Source organism: Gnatocerus cornutus, chromosome 2 (genome assembly GCF_029298725.1).
Source record: "Gnatocerus cornutus isolate USDA-ARS CGAHR chromosome 2, icGnaCorn1.1, whole genome shotgun sequence".
Lineage (NCBI taxonomy): Eukaryota > Metazoa > Arthropoda > Insecta > Coleoptera > Tenebrionidae > Gnatocerus > Gnatocerus cornutus.
In genome coordinates this window covers 5,288,799-5,308,749 of record NC_142234.1, presented here as the reverse complement: position 1 = coordinate 5,308,749, position 19,951 = coordinate 5,288,799, and the positions used below count along the sequence as shown (strand labels likewise).

Sequence of the window (19,951 nt, the reverse complement as noted above, 5' to 3'; positions counted from 1 at the left end):
AATGATTTCAAGAAAATAAAAATTGTTTGTAATAAAACCTTTTAGATATTGACAATTTTTTGGAATAAAAACTCCAAATTTTCAGAATTTTTATTTGTTTATTAAATGCCCGAAATTACACACCTATGTATAGTGGCACAGAGTTCAGATTTTAAAAATTTTGATTTCAACGCAAAGGAGAAATAACTGTACCTGCATATTAGCAACTTTAAAAAAAACGCCTAAAAGTTAATAATTTTAGGATTAGACACTTCGCATTTCCAAGATTTTCTAATATTTCTTAGTTTATTAAACGGATTAAACGACATAATTGTAGAAACATCAAGTGAGATTTTACAAATTTTGGTTTCAAGGCGAAAGAAATTGTTTATAACATCTCTAAAACCTTTCAGAAATTGACCATTTTTTGGAATAAAAACTTCAAATTTGCAGGATTTGTTAATGTTTATTTTGCGATAATATGCTATAAATTTCACCGCTCAATTTCGGCAATTTCAAGGAATTCCAAACTGGCTATTGGATTAAGATAAATGTAAAAATTCTGGCACCCCAACCGCCGCGGTGTCCCGGCATAACCAATCCAAAATAAAGTATCTCGAATTAATCCAGCGTCTCTTTGTTCTAATGAGTTTTGAACGAAGTGTTAGGCCACCGGCACGTGCCGTCACGCCGTAATCGCCACGTGTCGTCCCCAACACCCTCATTTTAATTCAAAGTCATTAATAAAGTCCTCCATACTCCCGTCCTAAACGGAAAGATCCCAAGGATGTGCCGGTTACGGTTTTTCCTTTTTTCGCCATTCTCGGCAGCAAAACGAATTAATCCGGTTCCCGGTCATTACAAACTTCAAAACCCAATCCTGGGACCCCCCGACGTTGCATTCAACTATCACATAAACATTTTAATGAAGTATACCACTTCTAGCATAATACCAGAGAGCATTTTAATAGACATAACATAGTGCCTGGCATTATGTGACAATGGCACTTACAGCTGCTCCAAGAGCAAAGATGCCTTATGGGCGCAACTCGTGGGAGAGAAAGGGACGATGCATGGGTACAGTAGCAAAATATTTGCCGTATTGAAGTGTCAACTATTGTTTGGCTTCTATTGTGTCTCGACGAGATTTGTTAGATGCCGTCCTCTAGGAAACACGGGATTTTCAAATGTAATTCGAAAATAATTCCAGGATTAAAAATTCGAACCATCGCAATAACATGCTTTAAGTGGCGTGTACTGTAATGGTTTCCGGTTAATTGTAGCACGTTTCGTTTGTGCTAAAGCACCGCCGTCAAGGTTACCCGTTCCAAGGATTTTTCGAATTTTTTATGGCCCTCGCTGCATTTCCAAACAAATTCCTTTTAATCATAACATCAATGAACCACTTTATAAACAAACGCAGAACCCGCAACTCAAACTAATAAGTCTCATTGCAAATTAGATTACAGGATCCAGAGCTTTGTGCTTCGCTAATACAGCAGCAGAAAGCTCGGCGGTCGAAGCAAATGATATTCGTGCGCCCTTTAAAGTTTCCGCTTTCGGTGCACAGAAACGAGCTGGTCCGCCTTTTCGGTACGGCCACTTAACTGCGGCTTTCTCTGTTGCTGTAATTGTTCCGCAAATTATATTTGTGGATAGAACTATAAGCTCTCACTGAGGTAAATATGGTTATTTTGATGTATGCAGGCTTTGCTTTTGAAGAGAAACACGTTCGAAATGGACTTAGAGAGCGCTTTGTGGCACCACGATGCAAATGGAACAGAGTTTGGCGCAATTTGCGACATACGGAATGCGTAATTATTTTGTGGAAAAAACGAGCGATATCTCGCGATTTAAATAACAATCGGATTAGCTTTATACATATGTTGCGCTTATCCTACACAATATGGCAGTTGTAAAGGTAATCCGAATAATAAAGATAATTCGAAGCTGACTTTTTCATGATTGAATAAATTAACTATAGTAACTTGATGATGACGTCTCACTGAGCACCACTCTTTCGAGCCACCGTATGTTCTTTCCTATTGAAAAGAGGCGCTCGCCTGATAATAATCGCTGACCCTTAGAGAATAGGGGATTAAAACAGATGAGCCTCAGTTAGCACTAATTGTTTGTTTAATTTATTACCGCCCTCCACTAAAATTCGTTCAATTCATTTTCCGCGAGTGCAGCTCCATTTAAAACTACAAAGATTCGCGTTGAACAGTAAAATAGTGTCGAGCAAAAAGAGCAAAACATAAACAACCAAGAAACAGTTCCATGTTATTATCACAAAAGCTGTTGCGGCAGCACAAAGCCCCAACCCGGTTGAAAGCTCAGCGCAGTAAAGCGAGTGGCGCATTAAGCTTGTTCATTGAGCTTCAGATTATAGCTCCTTGTCCTATGGCGCGCCGCGGCCAACATTGATGCACTTTTATACCTCCTTTACGAGCGGCCATCTTACCGAGAGAGCTTTTATTGGGCCAGCGCCGGATTATATTGCAGACTTTCGCTTCCGCTCGAATATGCTTAAGTGAATATAAAACTCTAATGACTGCGGAATCGGACAGCACAAGAAGAGCTTTCAATGCGATTAGACAATATTTAGTCGTCACAACAATCAATAAAATCTTATTGACAAGTTTTCAATTGTTCCGGGGCCCTCTAGTTAGCAAGTTACCTGTGCCTTCGTAATGACGGTCAATCCGTCGGTAATTTTAACTTCGATCCTTGAGGTAGAGCATAGAGAAAGACGTCCAACGGTGGCTGGGGATTTTGACAAGGAAAGGGACTAAGGGGGTTGAGAATGAGCAGGAGAAAATCAATAAGAGAAGAAAGCCGGTTCCGGAACGCTCGGCTGACTCTCAGATTCGTGAAATCGAGCTCAAACCGATATCCGCTTCGCTCGGCGATGCTGCAAAATGGAGAGGAACTCCTTGTTCGACCAACTGTCAGATTTACATACAACGAGTCGAACATAACCAACTTCTTTGATAGTTTGCACAAGTTTGACGGGGATCACTTTCTTTTGGATGACAGTCTATTGCTTTAAAAGCTTCATTGTGTGCAGTTATGTCTCCCCCAGCGCTCCGGGATGATTGTGCAAATAAAATTAGAATCCTCTAAAAATCCACGCTAACATATGAAATCGCATATTCCTCAGAGGGGGTCGTTCAGGCCAGAGTGCGTAGAGCAATGGGACGTAAGTAATTCTGCCAGCATCTGGCAAGGGCGTGTACACACCACTCAGTCGGTGTAATAATGTGCTTAAAGATACCGCACCCCCGCGGATATTAGGGTTCGCACATCAACTCGAATTAGCCGCTGGAGATAAGATTGTCAAACAATTTGTCCGGCATTATGGGATCGGATTTCGGGGCGCTTTGGGCATTCGCATATGCGAGATAAATATATCTGCAGAATTAGGGATTTCTAACTTTTATATTTTTTCTTACTCTTACCATTTATTCCAGCCTTTATCCAATTTATTAAACACACCGAATTAAACAATCAACACAGCATTAAACGAAATTTCAGATTGAAGAGAATTAGCAACTTTTCAAAAGCTTTTTCATCTAAATTTTGTTTTTTTGGCCATAAAAACGCAAAAATTTCAGATTTTACTAGCTTTCATTTGTTTTTTATAAACTACAAAGGATGAAAATTTGAAAGTTTGGGCACAAAAGTAAGCAAATAAGACAAATTGAATGACAATATTCACATATTTGTGACTTAATAGTCAACTTGCTTTGCTCGGAACGTAAAATATCGCAAGAGCTAACAAACCGCGAACAGTACAAAATTTTCCCAAAAAATATTGCGCAGTTGAAAGTTTTAATAGCACTGGACGAAAATTATTTCCAAAACATAAAAATTTTAGCAACATGCATTTTCGAAAGCTAATAAAAGTTTAATTATCACTTAAAAATTGCTTATTAAAATTACCTGTTGCACAAAATTTTCAGAACTTACTAAATTTTGTTTGCTTATTTAGCACACTAAAGTACAATGTTTAAAGCAGCACTGAGCTAGAGTTTGATAATTTTACTCCCAGAGGAAAGAATAATGTCGTTTTTTCTTTTTTGCACTCAAATATTTATTTTGTTTACATATTTAACACTTAAAATAACAAGGCTATAGCAAAATTTGACAAACAATTAATATACAGTATGTTCCCGGATTGAGTTCACAAGAGGGAAAAAAAGTTTATTTTCCATTTTACAAAAAATGACAAAGAAATAACATTTTTTGCTTATTTCAAAACAGATAAATCTGCAATTAAAATTATTTTTTTCATTATTTTTATTTATTAAATTTTGTAATCGTATTTAAATAATAGCAGGCTGTGGATTCACAATATCAAATGGTGCGTTAAATATTAAAGAAAAATTTACCCAATAATGTGTAAGTATTAAAAAATTGGAAAAGAAATGCAATTGCATCCTTAACAATAATTGAGAAAATTCGAAACAGTCTTAACGAATTAGGAGTTAGAATTGAACAATGTGCTAAAACAGGTAATGGGTCAATTAAACAGTGGAAATTGGTTTAAGTTTAGGAACAAATTTCATTCCTTTGACATTTTTTGTAAAATTAAAAATAAAAAAGTTCTTCGTTATTTTTTGTTTTTTTCGATTTTAAGAACACAGCTTGATAATATTAAAGTTTTAATTAAAGAATTATTTATTTTAAATTAAGCAAAAAATATTATTCATTTGTCATTTTTTTGTAAAATGGAAAATAACGTTTTTTTTCCTCTTGTGAACTCAATCCGGGGACATACTGTACATATAAAACTAAAATTTTCTCACTCACAAATTTAGAGACTAAGAACTCCAAAATTTCAATTTTTTTACTATTTATTTGTTTATTAAAGGCCCTAAAAACATTAATTTCAGAACAATGGAGAATAATACAAGGTGTTTATAAATGTTTCTAGCATCAAGAGTGACTATAAAACGTTAAAAAAAATGCCGCTCATTACAAATGTGAGTTTCAATTCTTCAGCTGACAATTGCAGTTGACCTCAAACATGAAATAAAGTAAGTTTTGAGAAATAAACTGTTTTAGTTGTGATTTAAAACCTGGAAATGAAAATCTTGGACTCAAAACCGTAACTGAAACGTCATTGACGTAAGTAACATTATAAAAAAAAATTCAAGATAGTTATATTCACTATGAAAACAAAGCGGCAAAATAGTGCACGACAAGAATTCTAGAGTCACCTTTGATGCTGGAAATATTTACACTTTTTATAATCTGCAAAATTTTGGAAATCTTCTTCTAGACAGGTAGACGCTTCGAATCTTTAAAATTTACTGAACGTTTGCTAATTTAACGCCCTAAATTATACAGCAGTTATTTAGACAACTTCGATTTTGAAAGTAGATGTCAGCTAGAAAGACGACCCGTGCTTTGTCGCATAGATCTTCAGAAAAATTAGTTGCACTTTTTGCATCCCTGGCGTCAGTTTTCTGATAAACACGCTCGAAAATAAAACTTTTTATCGTAAATTGGGTGTCCCTGTTCCTCCCCTGTTGTTTATAAATTCCGTTGAAGTAAAAATTTACGATCGTTTCTGGAAAAATGTCCCTTAATGGATGATGTCATCTCAGTCGGACCAATAAAACAAATGATAAATTCGCGATGTGAGGCAGTCCAGGGGTTCGAAGAAGGGGCAAGGAGAAGCCGGAAACGGACATGACGCCATGCTGAGTAGAAACAGCGGAAGACTACTCCAAACAATAGCTTGGCGCGCTGTGTTTTTATGTCATCGCAATTAGAACGGCGGAGATTCAGAAATACTGTTTTTCCAAGTTCTAACGATCTCCGTCCTGCTTTTTGTGGTTATATCTGACTCGCAAATATCATTATCTTAACTTTTTATTGCCTAAAAGGTAAAATGCTTTCTTCTGTTTTGCTAACCCGAAATTTATGGCCGCGTTAATAATCGCGGTCCAAGATGGCGCCACTTTTTTCGGACGATGTAAATCATATGAAGTGGTAAAGACAAATTTCGGTCCGATACAAAAGAGCTCTTAACTAATTCGTTACGCTACGTCTGAAAAAATTAGCCTCGATCTTCGTTTACGCGAACTGCTTTCCGGATAATCCGACTTTTGAAAACTTTAAATAGCCAGAAAGTTCACCCCTCAAGTGTACAAGCAAAAGCAAAGTAGCGGTCTGACGATTCGCTTGAGTAGACTAGGGGGAGGGGCGTATGCTGGAGGGGTTCTGATCAAGTGGTGATTTTATGCTGTTCCTTGTAAATTATGTGTATTTGCTGGGCGAAGCATGGAAATTGTCCGATATAAACTGCTTATTAAGCTCGATTTACGTGCATTTATACGACACAACAGAAAAACTGATAGGTGTTAAAATTAATAAATCACCAAGCAACAATCATTCGATCGGAACGACTCCAATTCCTCTAATGTAAATTTGTTTTTGAACTTTTTGAGAATGCGACCACTTTGTCGGCAATTTGGTGATGAAATTTGCAGCAATATACCCAACTGTGTGCATTTATTTAGAAATTGAACGAATCCCAGCGGACACCTCATAAGAACAATCTACCCTATTGGTGGTCCCTGGGGCAATTTCCAGCGTACCTTTTACAGCCCTTGTTCAACCCCACTGCGATAAAATGCATGCACCATACGGCTAGTTATTGCAACCCCAAATACCAGATTTTCGACATCAGCGACAAGTGGGTGTACATAAAAAGGTAATTTTAGTACTTTTAATAAACCAGCGCTCCATGTGTTCAATTTTCTCCCGCGTCTCATTCAATGCATTTTTTCTCCGGATTTACTGGCATTTGTAAATTGGCTAGGTATTGAAATCGACGCCGAATCTGCACTACACGACGTCGCACGTAATTTATTATAATATCAAAGCGAACATAAAGAGCCACTCAACACCAACACAATCCATTTGAAACAATCGTGCAATCATAGTCACCCCCCTATTATAATGCGCAGATAACATCGAGTAGGCCGGGCGTGTTGGGGGCCGATTTGACACATTTAATTTGACCGGCAGTCCCACGGGATGTGTCCATTACGACATATCAGTACCCCACACTTCTGATTAATAAAATAGCAGATGTGATTTAGGAGAAAACACTCCGGGGTTGATGGGGTGACATCATTATCACTTTGTTAATGTGATAACTTACCTATTTATCGATGAAACACTAGGTACATTGTCTTGGGAGCAGATACCTTCTGCTAAAAGTCTATCACGGATTTCCCACGCGAACATCGTAGGATTTTCTCTTTTGTAGTTGGCTATGGCGTCTACTACGGGAGGGGTTGCTACTTTTGGCTTGGAGCCGCCGATCACGCCAGCCTTAAAACTACCCGTTTCGTAATATCTGGAACAAATACAAAATTATAACGATACGGAAAAACTCCCAACTTAAACTAAACTAGGTATAAAAATAAACGATTTTAAATTCTTTTTGAATTTCACTCAAAAATTCGTTATTTTTTAGATTATAAACACTCCATTTATTTGATTATTCAATTCTCTAACAAAAATCTAACTTTTGAACCTTAGATTGAAAAGAACTAGGTTGCCCAAAAACAGCTTTTTAGAAGAATTTGATTCTGTTTTATTCTAATTCTTCTGTTTCTTTTGTATGAATTTTTTTAGGGTCGTTTTATTATTATAAGAGTAATAATTATTGGATTATTTTGTTGTTATGTTGTTTTTTGTACTTGTTGGGTTGCTTTCAGTTATTATATTTAGTTTTAGAATAAGAAAAAGTAGTCCAAATAATCCGAGAAATCAAAATCTGAAAAAATAAACAAGCCGGAGTGCCCAAAAAATACAATAATGTCTGCAAAATCTGAATAATATACTAAAAAATCGAAGAATTTAAAAACGTAAAAATAGTAATGAATTTAAAAAATTTAAACTATGTAGTTTAAAACTCGAAACAAAATACAGAAAAGAGAGCAATTTGATTTATAATCTGATCCAGTCTAATCCAAAGAATCTAGAAATTACAGAGAATTTATCTAAATATGTAATCCAAAATTCGAATTATTTTTAAACTCAATAAATCCATTTCATAAATTTTTACAGGGGTTTAGAAAAAACGATTATTTGTTCAATTTTCTTCAAATTTACTTAAGTAACTATTTTGGCATAAGAAGATAACACAATGTTTTAGCATGAGGTTTTTCACTGAATAAAATATACACATTATTAGATTTACCCAAAATAATCTCAAATTCACATCAAACCCACTGTCACTCAAAATTGGGTTTATTGAGTTTTAAAAAATAACTCCTCAATTGACGCCAAAATATGGAAAAAGATGTGGGCAATAAAAAAAAAGCAAGACAAAGTTTGTAAAGCTGGTTTTAAGAATGAGAAACAGAAGATGAATCAAAATCTGAAGAAATCTATTCAAGTATTAAAAGCTTATTGAAAGATCAAAAAAAAAGTCAATGTGAAAAATGTGAAATAGAAAGAATGTAGAAAAAATTAAAATAATTGAAAATACGATTGCGTAGAACTAGTATAATGAATTTAACACTAAAACTAAAGAAAGTGCATCGAATCTAATGCCAAATGATAAAAAAAACTTAAAACTCAAAAGTATCCGAAAAGTTCCAGTGACAAATATTATTGATTTACCTTTTTTATGTGTTTAGAACTTTACCTCTACCCTCATTTTAAACTTTCTTTTTTACAAGCTTTTCTAAAATCGTCGTAGTTGAAATTTTAGTAAAGAGCGATCTTTCATTGTAAGCATGTTTAAAATGAAGTAAAACTAAATTTTCTCCACCCCCTAACCCTCTTTTCCTTTTGTCGTTTTCTGTTTTTCCGCTTCGTGATTTAATCTCGTAATGACTCCCGTCTTGAATTTTCAACCGAAAATATCGAAGAGATTAAAATCCACACATTACATTATCGAGGTGTTAAAGTGATTGAGGTCACTACAAAAAATGGCAATCAAGTGAAAATTTTAGCACTCCATCTCGTTACAATTATTCTGCTTCCCACGTATCAAAAATGAGTTTGAACATAAAACATATTAATTTGACGAGGGACATATTAAACTTAATTAAAACGAGACAATTAAAATGAAAACTAATGATGCATAAAATGTGGAATGACAGTAATATTTTAATTGTGATGCAACCGAATTTCATATAACATATGAGTATTAATAAATTTGATGTAGTGACATAAAAATGAGTAATTATTTTTAGCTTTTCGCAAATAACTGAGAAAAAAGCTCAACTAATTGTGGCTCATCTTGGCGGGCATCCAGCTTATTTATTATCAGTCCCAGAAACAATCAATAAGACTAGGATGACAACAAATCTGCTCTATGTCAATGTAATATAATCCTGCTAATGCAACGCTGCAAAATATTATGATCCCCGGAGTATATCCAAACCCCTTTATGACAGGATCGGTCCTGCTAATATACTGTAACTGAATTACTGCAGTAATGTGATTCAGTTATATATGTGGGTTCACCGTGACGAATTTATATTTTGCATCGACCGTTCCTCCCAGTAATAGAATTACGTTTATTAATTATAGGGGATGATGCGGTTTTTAATTAAATTGGCTACAATTCGGAGCGAGGTCCTCGTTGGCCAACGACTAAAGAAAACAAGCGGATAATAAATAAAGTGGTCAATGGGATTTATTCATGCATAGCTAAGTAGTAATTAGGTGAATTTACCGCAGAATGACTGTTGAAACAAACCCAAATGAGTGTCGTAAATTTAGATGAGTGACGAAAACAAATTTTGCAGATCATAAGAATGAGAGGTCTCGACAAATGCCCTACACATGTATAATATATCAAGGCGGCGCTGTAAATCGTCTTTGCACCAACACATGCGAATGGCTAACATGTGTGGAAATTTTTGCGGCTAATAATTTTGGATTTTGAAAGAGCGCTGTTTGAGCATTGTGCTCTTTCGGTTCGTTGGTGGTCTACAATTCCCAGACTCGTTCATTGATAACTATTGTAACATATTCATTTGTCAAGTTACCTGGAAGTTTTCTGCAAAAGAATCTCGTCTAAAGCGAAACTTCTTAAACAAGCTCATCGAGTTCTGCAACAGCCGTCGCTTAATTGGTATTCCGTGAATAACAACTGTATCAATACATCTGGTAGCGTATCCATTACGTTAGAAAACCATTGTCATCGGGATTGATCTGGTTAGAGAGTTCTCCAACTTCAATATAGACACAAAGTCGTAATTATGCAGCTTAGTTAGCTGAAAGAGATAGAATCTAAAGACGGCGCGGCGTCCCGAAAGGAGCGAGCTTTTATATCATTTTTACTAGCAGCGGGTAACTAATTACAAAACAAGACAACCGTAATCTGTTTATTCTTGTTCGTTAGCGTACGCCGTGGGTACGAGCAACCTTATTATTGATAAATATTTGTTAATTGAAAAAAGTTATTAGATTAGCGATTTATCTAGTGACTTTTAATAACGTCAGAGATCAAACACCGTTATTACGATATTCTCGTCTCACCGGTCTTCAATTTCGGCCATTTTCACCGCGGCCTTCCGAGAAATGAGACGTAAAAACGCCTTTTCTCACCGGTAAATTAATAGTGTCTTGTTACCATCACGGGATTTCATTAATAATGCCATTACTATAATGGGCAGAGGTAAACGCTTGTCAAGATTAGATTGACAAGGTGTCTTTTCTGACAATCGGAAAAAATACTCCATGAAATGCTAATGTTGAAATAGAGCTTATTAAAATTGACGTCGTGTTTCATATGACGTGGGCTCGCTGATAAATCGGAGAATTAGAATGTATCTTAAAAGGTTACACATATTTGAGATTATTGAAATTTCCCATCGCGTTGGGCTTCTTTTTGTCAAAAATCCAACTCCACTCTGTCCCCTCGAAGTTGTCAACACAATGTCAAATAATCATCGCCGTCGGCGGCGATATGCAATTTTCATGTAGTTTTTTCTGGTCACGTGTCTCTTATTGAACACACAGAAACAGAACACTCGGAAACCAATGCGACCGCACTAATAGAATTAAGTGCTTTTGATTATTATTTTGACGTGTTTCCCGCAAGCTGCCATTATAGATCATAATTTAATTCCTTAATGTCTCATAATATCGCCTCTTATGGCGACTAGAACGAATAGAATTCAGGATTACGCTAATTGATTCTAGGTGCCGCTGAATTCCATGTACAAATTGCCTCGCGATCACTTCTCCCCTCAATTGCGGCTTTTTTATCCTTTTTCCTTCGCTCACAATGCAGGACATAAGTTGTTAGCGGCGGCGGTCGTCCCAAAAATGATAAATGCGTCATCCCCATGCGGTCTTCGGCCACATAAAATAAAGCTCATCTTTTTGGGAAGCGGCCACTAAAAAACGGGAAAACATTACCAGCAGGTCGCACGATCGTGTTAGTTGCGCCTGCTGAGTGCCGCCGGAACAGGGAAACGGAGCAGGGGTGAAGGCGCTCTTTCCCGAATCATAAGGGATGAAAGTGGGGGACGAAAGTCGGATCGGTGAGACGCCGCCGCCGATAAACTGTAAGGAAGACTCGGCGAGTTTACGCCACCGGGAACTATTTTTGCAAACTATAAAACGCATCTTAATAGGTATGTCTAGAAAGCAAAAAAACAAACAAACCGATCTCGTCAGTTGTTTAAGTTTTGTGCCTAAATTTAAATATTAAATTACCTATTTGTAAAATTGTGCGAATCTGCAAATATCGTCTGTCTGCAATAAAAAAAAAGTGGTAATTTCTCAAAATGTACCGATCTGTGTCTTTATGCCTATGCGTTTCTTGTTCAATTTTGGACTGGTTTAGGTGAATAAAGTTTCTTACCTTGACAAAATTTTGGAGACGCAGCCGTGGGAAACCCTCAGCTGTCTCGAAATATCACAGGGCCGGACTCCATTATGTGCCAATTCGACTATCCTCTGCCTGACCACGTCCGGCAACGGCCTACCGTTAACAAACACTCCACCCAGTTGATTGACGCCCCCATGACCTGCAAATCATAAACAATTCAAATATTAACAGCACAAATCAAATTGCATAACAATACAATATGAGCAATGCCAGATGCGATTGTACCGAACTGCCCACTCGTGATTTTGACACGATTTTTTTCAAATTCCGTACAAGCACTAATTAAATTGTGTTCTTTATTGAACGAAAACGGCCGATATTGTTCGTAAGTAATATTATATTTATGTGCAACAGATATAACAGTGTAATAACTATAAATTTTAGCACTATATAAATCGTTATAGGCATGACTACCTCCGCTTTTATTTAATAAATACCACACTTAAATTAGAAGTACTATTGCAAAAACATGTATTTATGGTACAATTAAAAAATTTATTTATGATATGTGCTCGGAAATGACTGGGTTGGAATTTTATTAAAACATTGTTGCCGCCAGTGCTGTTTTATTTGCGAACGCTCATTTTATATTATTGCCGGGGCTATTAAATGCTGGAAAAATGCACAGAACAGTACCTAAACTGCCAAGTATTAATAAAATTACAGCATAATCCGTTTCGCAATTTTATTGCTGTCAACACGAATAAAAAGCATTATTGTAGTCACAACCAATAAACGAGCGAAAAGTAATTAATTAAGGAATTGTTCATTACTCGATAATTGCTTAAATTATCGTTTTTCGGATTCAATTAAGCAACGGCTCACTTTCAAATTAAGAAATTTTAGACTAGCACCGAAAGAATTCCTCAAATAAGTCTCAAATTGAGCAAGGTGTAGTCAAGGTCGTCAAATGTGTAAACACTAAAAACACCTTTTGTCGTAAATTTATTCAATTAGTGAGAATTTCTTCCCACCGTTAAAGTTATTTCCTATTATTTATGGTACGATGTGCGGCGTTGACACTGGTATTTTGAGTACGAAGCCAAGAATAAACGTGAGCAAAATTTTGGAATTGATCCTCCCAAAGAGCACACGTACGATTCGATATTTGTAATAAATCAGCATTAAGGTTCAAACAATCAATTACGGGCTTATACTAATTACTGCCAGCAATAAACCTGATTTATGATCCACAATTGAATAACAGCGTTGATTTCGACATAAATTATTATTTGCGCGTTTTTATCGTCGTCGATTTTATTCGCTTCCATTCAGGTGAATAGTGCCACAAACTATTGTTTCCCCAGAAATTGATGTATTTGCGGCGTTATCCTGTATCCTGCGTTATTGATTATGATCGGCTTTAAAATTACGAGGTCTTGGAACGACTGCGGGATTTTTTGCTCAAATATTTATTGCGCCATCATCTATCGATGGCGCTGCTAATTAACATGTAGATGCACCGACATAAAATCTGCGGAAAAATCAGCCTCGTTCTGTATTTCCGTTAGACTGACCTGTATTTCTCTCCTCCACAATACGTGCTGCGGTGGAGTTTTGCCTTTGTAACAAACACTTTTTTTTCTTTTGTGAACGGCACCGTTAGAGCATTTCCAGAGTGCCTAAATATTATTTTTGTATTGTTAGTTGAATGTCTGACCACAATGAATGTTTCGTCACTTCGATTCAAATTACTGTAATTTTCTACTGCTGGTATTTAGACTGGATATTATACAGATAATGCTTAATTTTCATTTGCGAGTTACTGGGTCAGCTCTCAATGCAATATTCTAATTGATGGTAGCAACATCCTGAGTGCCTTGCCTACATCTACAAGATCTGCGCTCTGGGTAAACTAATCCGACGGTTCCAGTTAGATTTAAATTACTTTTCGTCCAGCTGACTCTTTTTAAGTGTTGCTGTTTTCCCCGCCACACTCATGTTACTTCGATTTTATTAAGCCAAATGCGCTTAGACCATCAACAATAGTCGGCCACGTGTCGGTCACGTGTCCTTCAAACGATCAGTGGTTGTCACTAAGTGATAAAGTGACTCTTGCAAAAAATACGACCATAATTTAGACGGATTTGTTTAAAAAGGAACAGGAAATCCATTTTAGACCGGAAAGACGGGGGACTTTTGCCGGGGTGGAAAATTAAAGAAACTAAATAATATTCCGAGATCGCTATCGGTTGCTCGACTGGAGAGTCATTGCAGGCAATGATCCGGCGGCATCGACAAAAGGAGCTTACCAAATATCGGTTAATTGATGCTCAGGAATTCCTGCAGAGACGTTAATAGCAATATTAATCATAGCTTGAAAATAGAAGGTTGTGCGAAAATTAGACACGTAATAAAGTAAATGGGAAGTGGCATCGTTGTGGTTACATTATAAAGGAAAAACACATTCGGTAGCTGAATGTTTTCGATTCGTTGCCCCGAGCATTTCGTGTAAAAACACTGTGCATTATTATTACGAAATTGCCTTTTACTAAATGTTAATAATGTGTGCTCTTTTGATGTGTCAAAAGAGAGAATTTCTTGAGTCATGTTTAATGTAATTATTAATTTTATTATTCTGCTCGAATTCCATAGATCTAGATTCGACTTGGTCGCGCTTCCTATCGAAAAACGAGACACCGCTAAAGAGTGAATATTTTACGTGGCGCTATGCAAAAAGGATTTTAATTTCCACTAATCCGCTGACAATATCCATTTCGAGAATGACATTCCGTACTCACGAACTAAATAAAAATCTAGTTTACATTTAATGAACTGTCGGTTCCGAGGACACTAATTGTTGTAACCACCAAAGCTATCACATGACTCTGCAAAACGCCGGGTTCAATGATAAATGATTTGACCCAGCGTAGTCCTGCTGCACAGATTGCCACAAACGCACATTTCGCACACGGAACGGGGGCAATTAACATAAAGGAACTGTTTCGACGTTATTTTACAAAGCACGTCGTACATCACAGAAGTTGAAACAATGCGGAGGAGGAAATTTTTAAATATTAAACTGCATCCCTGAAATAACGCGTCTAATTCAATTTATTAAAGCATCGCGTCTAAAACACTCTACACATGTTGTGATGTTTATCGCGTTATATCAGATCGAGGGGGATGGTTCCAATTTTTCCTTTTTCATTAGGCTATAAATTCAGCTTCACGCATATGATGATTGGTCCATTTATGTCCAGGTTATCTTCCGTTCTGTGCCAATAATAATTCAAAAATGCATTTTGCACCGGAGCTGGTTAATTCAAAATTCGAAACCGCTGGTATCGCAATAACCGGAATACGGTTGACTGAACGCACCGCCCTCAACACCACTAATTCCAGACTCTATAACGGGGATGCAAAATCGAATTAGATAGTTCCAAACATGAGACAAGTGATGTGTTATCTATGGCTTGGATCGTACATCTGGCCACTTGCCACCCTTTTGAAGATAACATCAATTGGGGCATTAATATTACAATAATCCGGACTAATCTCCTTTCGGCTGCTTTTTGATATCGGGTCTTGTGGCGGAATCCCGAGTGGTGATATATGGAAGATTTAATGGTAAAAAAAGTGAAAAACTTCTGCAACACTTAGATTATTATCTGGTTCCAAACTTTCATGATTTGTTTCGAAAATTTTCTTCGTTTTTTAACGACTTCTATCACTGATTTGTGCCTTTAAGTTTTATATGGAATTATTCTCTAACTCTTATTTATTACAATTCATGACAGCTTTAAATTAAAAATGCCCAGACATTTAATTGTGGTCAAAAAAACGAGAATCATTGCAAAATTAGAAGAAAACCGACCGCTAAGAGCAGTGGCTGCTGATTAGCAAAGGTAATAAAATGTTTAGAAAAAAGTCAAAAAGACGCCACTGCTTAAAACCTGATTTGCATTATAGCAATTAATAGAAAAGTCTTGTAAATTATAAAACTGTAAAAAATGTATTTTTTCAATTTGAATAATTACTCATGAATTTTTTTTTGTTAATTTTTTATTGTAAAGCATTATTAAAAAAAATTAAGATCTTGCTCTTCTAAAGCGCTATTAAACACATTGTCGTTTAAAACTTTCGGGATCTAAAAGTATTAACAATTTCACATACAGGTGTCCCAGAACGCTCGCACTTCCTTTTATTAAGAATTCCTCCTTCAAAATCTGAATTGATTGTCGTATCGAGCAATGTTTAGGCATTTATAGTATTCAAGTTACAAGCATTTAAAGCTGACCACTCACAGCGCATATTTGTGCAATTTAAGGAAAAATATTCGCAGATGTCGTTGCAACAGAATGCTATCTAGCGATTTGGCCAACTTAAGGTGCTTTTAACTTAAAAACTGTAAGGGCCTGAACAATGTGCAATACGAATCAACTCAGATGTTGAGATGAAGAATTTCCCGTCAAAATAAAGTCTGGGAGTACTGGGACACCTGTATACTTACCTATTTCTAATATTTAGCTAATAAATACGTTTCATAGTGACATGAGTATTAAAATTCCGCAGAAGTTCAATTAGATACCGTCTTGCAGATAAAGAAAAAAAGTTAAAATTCGAATATTGAGATTTCTGGAATTTATGATTTGAAACTGTTGATAGATTTCGGTTCTTTAGCTTGTTTCTTTGGAATTATTGGTTTTCTCCGATTCTTTATACATCCTTCTTTGAATTCCTTGGTTTTTTTTACATCTTTATTAAAATTTTTCTTATTTTACAGAGATCTCAACGTCTTCAGATTGCCTCCACTCTTCAAACTTCTCATAGTTTTTCAATGATTTCGATTCTTTTGATTTAGTGTGTGCTTTTTTTCTAAGGTTTTATTAGTTTCATTAATTTATTAAATACATATTTTCTACATACTCTATTAACACTGCCTGGAATCTATAGAATTCGTGATGCTTGCTCTTTAATCTTAGAATAAAAAATTATTTTAACGAATATTAAGTAGGTAGGTACATACATATCTACAAATTGATAGAATAGAAAATAAAAAATTCCTAATAATGACTTTGAGAAACTTTATCAAAAAATTAAATTTTCAAAATTTGAACCCGCAAAGACGACAAAAACGTGTAAATAGAACTATCAACTTTAATAAAGAGAAAGTCTAAAATTTTATGATTTCAACTTGAATTTTTTGTCATGTAACTTCTACAAGTATGGTAGTTACATGTTTAACAACGTGCCAAATAGAAGAATCTTTAATCCAAAAAATATACAGAAAAATATTTTTTCAAAAAGCGTATAAACTGTTTTAAGAGAGTTTTTTAAAAGTTTAGTTATTTGTTTTTCCAATGCAGACACTATAGAAGAAAAGAAATATTTATAGAGTAGGTATAGAGTTTTTTTGAAAATATAACGTGGTATAGAAGTACCCGGTTAAGTTCTTCACAACAAATTCGCTAAAAAATGTCAAGAAATTTAGTTTAGATATTTAAAAGCAAATAAATTTTTTGTAAACTATGTAAACAAAGTTTTATGTCAGCTCGAAAGCTGTCAGGCGTTCAGGTTCTGTTGCTTGTGCGTTTTATAAAAATTGCCCAATCTTGTTGGCAAAAATTGAAGATGTACTTCGTTCGAGCCATCTATTTAAACGTTATGGGTTACAAGGTGTGAAAGATTTATAGAAATGCTAAAATTCCTTGCCTCCTTGCCATCTGCCGTGTGACAAACCGAGCGATAAATCGTTTTTAAAACTCGTTTAAAATACGTTTTGAATAGAAAACTAGTCAATTGTCCACTATTATTGTATACCTGAAACTTTTGTAACTTATGAAGTGACTGTTCACTTTATACCTCCCCACTTAAGAAATGTTTACATCGAGCTTTTGCCCGATAAAATTTATGCGAGTGAATGAATGAGATCTACAAAGTTGAGCATAATAGACCAGGATCACTCTATCAGAAAATGTGTGGCCATCCAAGCAAGTAATTTCAGGAATGCCACCGGAACGGCGGACAATGCGTTAATCGCTTCAAAAGCTACGTTTTGTTTGTATACAATTTTTGAATATTTTCTTACAAGTGTAGTATTCCATCATGTTCTGGTTGTAACGGTAGGCCGTGGTGAGGTCCATGGCCGCCCCCGAAGTTCTTAAAGACAGAAGAGATGCCGCTAGACTTGTCGTATCCAGTTTGGTCACTCTTTTCGCACACACTGTATATACAAACACTGAAAAATCACAGTCGGCGGCGTCGCTTTTTGACGTTCGTCTCACCAGGAAAACGTGTCATGTTCGAACATGTCCTAAAATTTATACGTTACGCGGATGACTAGATTAGAAGCGTCGGGAGCCGTCGGCGTCGGGATGATGGCAGACGCTGAGGCCGGACGCGAGCGCGTTGTAAACAGGACTAGTGAGTCAGATAAGCGGGTCCTGTCAGTCTGGAGGCGGAGCCAGGATTGTCACAGCGGTTGGAAAGCTAACTTGGATGTGATAGAATCGCAGATACCTATGGGGTAGAGGCGGGAAAGGTGGAGGTTGGGGGTCTTCACAGGGTGGATGCAAACACCTTTCGATATTTCTCACAAGTCAAAATATTAAAAGGACGATTGTTCAACGCGTTTTGATTCATGTGCAACGATTTTAATCAACAAATGGACTTGTTTGCTCCGATTTTCAACGTACAATTAGAAAGGTGTTAACAGCAATGGCTTTTTTTTAATTAAGTCAATGTTGTGTTGGCTCAATAATAACAGATATTAGTGCACAGGACAAATTATTTTCAATTTGCACATTTTTACTAGAATGGGTTTGTTTCATCACTCCAAAGGGGTTTCTGCTGATTCCGAAAAGATTTCATTAATTAATCGACCTAAAAAAACAAAATTTTTGTAATATATTTTTTTAAATAAACTTAAAATGCTCAAAGCTTCTGTTGAATGTTATCTTGCAGATTCTATACGTATAAAATATTCTATAAAACTAGAATTAGATGCTTCAAAGCTTTCAAATTAATATTATGACAACAAAAAAAAATTGAAAAATTAGAATTTCTAAAAATTAAAACCTTCATAAATTTTTATTTTAGATTTTATTAGCAACACTGTTTTTACCATTAGAACGTTCAAAAATTAAAAACAAACTAAATGGGCAATTTTATAAATTTTTATGTTTCATTTTAAGGCTATCTAGAATAAAAACTAAAAAATCTGCGAAACTTTGAAGTTAGAAACTAGAATTAAGAAAATTAGAAATTCTCAAAATTAAAAACTTTATTGATTTTGAAAGATTAGAAAGTTTTAGAACAAAGAAAATCTAACATTTTTATTGTAGATTTTATTAGCAACACTGTTACTGCCATTAGAACGTTCAAAAATTAAAAACAGACAAAATGGACAATTTTAAAAATTTTCATGTTTAATTTTAAAGCTGTCTGAACAAAAACTAGAAAATCTGCGAAACTTTGAAGACTTGCAATTGAGAAAAAAATGAGCAAAATTTACCTACTTTAAGAAAATATTAGTAAAAATTTCCGCCAACAGCCTTCCTCTTCATCAAAAATCGCCCCTGTGCCGCTCCCTGTCAACGGCGTTCCGCACATCGAACAGTAGATTTTTCCGGCATTGCTTCGGCTAACCTAATCTGAGGTCTACATTAGGGTCGGTCGGACGCATTAAGGGTGAAATGAAGGCGCCTGCGTCCAGCGACCCACCCCTCACCAATCATTGGTAGATTGGACGTACACAAGAGACGCCTGCGCTCCGGCGTCAATTTAATTTTAGCCGAGTTTGTTCTGATCTTTGCTCTCACTCGCGTCAAAGCTAAGATCGGCGACGTGCACGTGACCAGGGATGGAGCGACGCGTCGCGACGTTAAACCATATGCATATGTAAGAAAGTAGCGAAACGAGAGGGGGAAGTTGACATAATAAAAAAAATAATTTTGATTTTTTTGGCGCGGCGCTGTAAAGTGCAAGCGAGCCGTCGTAATAACCCGAAGTGCAAACGCGTGAATATTTAACTCCCTGAAAGCTAAATCCGCAGGCTTGTGGTATTTCAGATTATATATGCATACATTACATAAAGTGATCCTTGCTTTGATCTCTACAAAGGATAAAATAACATCACGCTGGGGA

At 35.9% G+C, this 19,951-nt stretch overlaps 1 protein-coding gene across 5 annotated transcripts in view; it reads right to left on the bottom strand.

Annotated features, from left to right (window-relative positions):
- The window catches only part of sv (paired box protein shaven), a 95,060-nt gene that overhangs the window by 18,498 nt on the left and 56,611 nt on the right, over positions 1-19,951 (bottom strand). For 4 of the 5 annotated variants that reach the window (XM_088029850.1, XM_088029854.1, XM_088029852.1 and 1 more), the window contains exons 4-5: positions 11,837-12,002; positions 7,160-7,357 (exon numbers count right to left, since the gene is read on the bottom strand). In XM_088029850.1, the coding sequence (XP_087885976.1) occupies positions 7,160-7,357; positions 11,837-12,002 (364 nt within the window). Of the gene's footprint in view, positions 1-7,159; positions 7,358-11,836; positions 12,003-17,894; positions 18,297-19,951 lie in introns of those variants that run through there. The other variant, XM_088029851.1, reaches the window with a different exon arrangement.